General features: G+C 49.9%; 1 protein-coding gene across 1 annotated transcript; it reads right to left on the reverse strand.

The window, feature by feature from the left end:
* Window positions 1-717: 717 nt before the first annotated feature.
* On the reverse strand, window positions 718-1,131 carry LOC141369948 (large ribosomal subunit protein eL27-like). The gene has a single exon (XM_073876727.1). It carries the CDS (start codon window positions 1,096-1,098, stop codon window positions 775-777), a length of 324 nt encoding a protein of 107 aa, XP_073732828.1. The 5' UTR covers window positions 1,099-1,131; the 3' UTR covers window positions 718-774.
* Window positions 1,132-4,844: the final 3,713 nt, after the last annotated feature.

Raw genomic sequence — 4,844 nt, forward strand, 5'->3', positions numbered from 1 at the left:
GGGCTCAGCCCCAAGTCAAGCGAGCCCTTTGCTGTCATCTTGGCATACCTGGTCAGGTGGGTATGTGGTCGCCCCAGTTTACAGATGAGGAGACTGAGGCTCTGAGAGCATAAGTAACTTGCCCAAGGTCTCAAAGTCAGTAAGTGGTAGAGCTGTGACTCAAACTCCAATCTGTTTCTCATAATTCCACAAGGATTTATTGAGCACCTACTGTGTACCAGGCCCATGCTTTTAACAGCTACTCAGCACTGGCTCAAACAGTGGCCAACCTCCAAGCTGCTCGAAGACGAGACACGAGAAGGTAACTCACCAGGGGGTGGAGAACGTGGAGACAATTGGAAATTGGAAAAATTGGCTAACCCACACAGGCTATATTAGCACACACACGTGCGCTCACCCATCGCAGAATCTGCCGGGCCCTGGAGGGTTTGTGGCCAAAAGAAGAAAGGAGGGGGAGTCCTAGAAAATTACAGACCATCCCCAGGCTCCCCTCCCCAACAGATGAGTGGATCATCACCTAGTAAAGGGGGTTTCACAAAGAGCAGAGTTTGGGAAGGCTCCAATCACAGGCAACTGTGATTTTTATAGGCAAGTCCATACGTTCAACCCAATACAAAATGATGCTGCATCACTTACCCGGGCTTTCTTCTTTTCTTTCTTTTCTTTTTTCGTATTTTTAATGACTGAAACCAAACAAATCTCAAACCGCAGCTTCTGGAAGAACCGCTTGTTCTTGCCGGTCTTGTACCTCTCCTCGAACTCGACCTTAGCCTCTCATCGGGCCTTTCGTTCAAGAGCACGGTCTCTGAAGACATGCTTGTTGACAACAGTCTTGTCCAAGGGGGTAGCCACAGAGTACCTTGTGGGCATGAGGTGATCGTAATTATAAACTTTCACAAAAGACTTGATCTTTGACCTCTTGGCGATTTTCTTCTTGCCCAGGGCAGCTGTCACTTTGCGTGGATAGCGGTCAATTCCAGCCACCAGAGCATGGCTGTAGGGACGGTCTGAGGTGCCATCATCAATGTTCTTCACAATGACCGCCTTGCGTCCGGAGTAGCGTCCGGCCAGGACCAGCACCACCTTCCCGGGTTTCATGAACTTGCCCGTCTCGACACCAGCCACTCGAGCCTACAGCAGAAAGCCCGGGCTTTCAATCCTTCATTCAACATTTAATGAGTTCCCACCAACGAAGTGCCAACAGAGGGGACCCAGAGAGGAGCAATACAGGTGTGGCTCCTGTCCTCATGGACCTGTGGCCGCTGACGGTCACAGGTGTGATACACAGTCACCGGAGCACTGGGTGTAGGCAGGGCTTACTGGCAGCCTGTCAGGGGTGGGGGGAGATAAGCGTCTGGGGCACCAGGGACAGCTTCCCCAACGAAGTGCTGTGAGCCAACACATGGGTAGGAATTGCCCCAGCAAGGAAGCAGGAGGAAAGAGTCCCAGCAAAAGAAAACAAGGCCCAGGGGGCATTGAGGGAATGGACAGGGAAGTAGAACCAGGGCTCTCTGAAGGAGTAGACACGCTGGCAGATAAAGGGAGACCAGGGTTTTCATCTGTTTAGACTTTCAAAGGTCAAGACAAATAGGGCTTTAACATCAAAAACATTTTAACAGGCGTAGAATCTTTGAAACGTTTCCTGCTGTGTTCTCCCTTTTGCTAATTCAATATTTTTTCTCTCTGTCTAGCATCGCCACCACCATGAAACTTAAACCATGAGGCTTTTGCCCCATGAAAGGATGGTGGCTAACATCTGTAGCACAGAGAAGGGAAGGAAAGGGCTCTGACAGGAGGCGAGTACTGGTAGACAGTTCGGGAGAGTGGAGGACCCTTTCAAGGCAGGAGAAGACGTAGCGGAGGAAGGCCAGACCTGAGGGTCCCGGAGCAGTAGAACGATTTGTGTAAGCTAGGGGATGTGAGGACATCCAAGAGGGTGCCTGTGCTCCCCAGGATGTGTCCATGTTGGGCCTGACACTGCACCCCACATGGCAAGGCTGCTACAGAGTGGAAATGGCTAAGGGTCCCCAGGCAGATGGGACTGAGGACAATCTCACAGAGACCCTCGCTGCAGCTGACTGGAGGCAGCGCCCAGGAGCCGAAAGGATCCAGGGGTGGCATTATGGATTGAATTATATCCCCCCAAAAAGATATGTTGAAGTCCTAACCACCCCATCCATGTGTATGTGACCTTATTTGGAAATAGTGTCTCCGAAGATGTGATCAAGCTAAGGTGAGGTCATTAGCGTGGGCCCTGATCCCATACGTCTGGTGTCCTTACACAAAGAGGAAAGGACGCAGGCTGAGGCTGGAATGATACGTCTACAAGCCTGGGGCCATCAGAACCTGGCAGAGGCGAGGAAGGAACCTCCCCCAGGGTCTCCAGAGGAAGCATGGCGCTGGCAACACCTTGATCTCGGACTTCTAAACTCCAGAACTGTAACAAATTTCTGTTGGCTTAACCACCCGACTTGGGGCACTGGGTTACAGCAGGCATAGCAAACCAACACAGAGGAGAAGAGGCTTGACTCTGAGATGAGAAGTTCAGCTCAAAACAAAGTCCACAGTCAACATCGGTGAATGCCTCCATGATGTCCAGAGACCTATGCCCACCAAACTGCCACACCTGAGCAGGTACAGCGACAGCAAGTGGGACAAGACTTCCCTCCCAACCCCTTAAAGCCACATAAGCCTCTCCACGAAGCCAGGCACCACCTGCAAAAGGAAACAGAAGAGAGACACCCTGTATGCAGAGGAACCCGCCTTACAAGGTGTTGGGGCTTGGACTGGCCAGATATTTGCTGACTTTCAGTTTTGTGGCCCCTGCCTCCTCCACCACCACAACATCAGGAGGAAAGGGGGCGCAGGGCGCAATGAGATCCCTTATAGAAAATCCAGGTTTTTCCGCACAATGTACATTTCATCCCACTGCACTCATTTTTACAAATGGTCTCTGTGGAATTGGGGCGCCTCTTGAAGCCCAGATGGAGAACAGGCTCAGAGGCAGGAAACTGGGGTGGGGTGAATTGGCGCATCTCCAGATGGGGTGACCTGATTTACCGTGAGGATGTTTGCCGGAGCATGACGGACAAAAGCAAAATGTCGGAAGCAACCTACATAGCCAGTCCTATGGGATTGGATAAATACATAATTATAATGGGCTGCCATGAAAATCTTGGTAAGATTGTTTACTAATATTGAAGAAAGTTGTGATAAATGCTAAGTAGTAGTAGTAATGATAATAATAACAGTAAGTCTAAAAAGTGTACCTACAGTAGGACTCCAGTGTTTATGAGATGTTACTGCACCAGGCCCACTGCTTTAACAGACAACTCCCAGAGCTCAAAGACTTAACGCAATGAAGGCCTAGTTCATCCTCATGAAACTGTCGTGAGGAGGTGGGGTCTCTACTGGGTCATTCGGGAACCCAGGCACATCCCGCCTAGTGGTCTGGCTGCCCCCTGGGCTCTTGGGGTCCTTCACTGAGTCCTTCCCACCCCTGGACAGCAAGAGAAGAAAAAGAGCATGGAGGATCAGAAGATTGAATGGGCCAGACCCAGAAGTAGGTGACACCACTTCCTCCCATATCCCATTGGTCAAACTCGGGCACGTGCCACCCTACCTGCAGGGATGGCTGGGAAATGTAGTCTAGCCGCATGCAGGAAGAGAAGCGAAATGGGATTATTTGCTGAACACATGAAATCTGCCACAATTAATAGGCATTGAGAAAAACACTGCAAAGAAATCATCAGATTTTCACAGTAATTATCTCTGGGTGGTGAAATTAAAGGCGTTTAAAATTGTTTCATATTTATGTTACTTGGAATTTTTCAAATTTTCTAAAATAAACATTTAGTGCTTTTACAGAGAGGGGGAAAAATGTGTAATTTAATAATTGACAAAATGGTCCCCAGGCTTCCTTTGGGATTTGGACAGGCTTGTTTAGCGGTCAGGCTTTAGGGTCAGACTTACAGGTTACATGATCTAAGGAACATTACATCAATCACCTTCCTAAGCCGTAAAGTCTCCATATTTGTAAAAGGGAAAATAGAAATATATGTCACATAGAGTTATTGGGAAGTTGAATGAGAACACGGGCACCTGTTATTCTTTCTGGCGCTCAGGCTTCCCTTCCCAATCCATTCACTCACCCTCTCCTAGGTTACTGTTCTGTGCCTTGTCCCCACCCCCAGACCATCAGCTGTCTCCCCTGACTCTCTCACCTGATGACCTGCCTTCTATTTCAGAAGGACAGAAACAATAAGGAGAAGATTGGGGGACTGCCACCACCACTCCTGTCCCCAGCACCTGGCCTGCTCCCACTGCCCCTTCCCGCTTCTAGAGATGCCCACTCCTGCCCTCAAGGCCATGCCCCAGCCACCCCCTCTGTGTCCGGCATCACCAGATTTCCCCTCCCTGCTGGATCCTTCTCATCCGCATACAAAGGAGCTCTAGCTGCTCTCATCTTCACAACCTCTGACTGCATGTCTCTTTCTGGCTATCACCCCATTTCTCTGCTCCCTTTTATTACAAAATTTATCAAAGGAGTTGCCTGCTCTGACTGCTTCTACCCATCCCAGTCTCCCAGAACTTACTCCAAATGGGCTTCACCCCTCCTGCCTCTCTGACATTGTTCTTCACGGTGACCTCCCGGTTGCTAACCCAATGGTCAGTCCCCATCCTCCTCTGATTTGACCTGAACCAGCCCCGGCACTGACCATCACTCTCTCCTTGATACTGATGGCACATTCTCCTGATTTCCCTCCCACCACCCCCGCTACTCTTCCCCAGCCTTCTTTGCTCGTTCCTCCTCATGTCTTTGGCCTCTTTTTTTTTTTTTTTTT

This window comes from Callorhinus ursinus, unplaced genomic scaffold (genome assembly GCF_003265705.2).
Source record: "Callorhinus ursinus isolate GAN/ISIS: 27379988/994484 unplaced genomic scaffold, GSC_fseal_2.0 scaffold24, whole genome shotgun sequence".
NCBI lineage: Eukaryota > Metazoa > Chordata > Mammalia > Carnivora > Otariidae > Callorhinus > Callorhinus ursinus.

What these genes read in the sequence shown, in the direction of transcription:
- LOC141369948 (XM_073876727.1), bottom strand. Translation starts at nt 1,098, where the DNA reads ATGAAACCCGGGAAGGTGGTGCTGGTCCTGGCCGGACGCTACTCCGGA.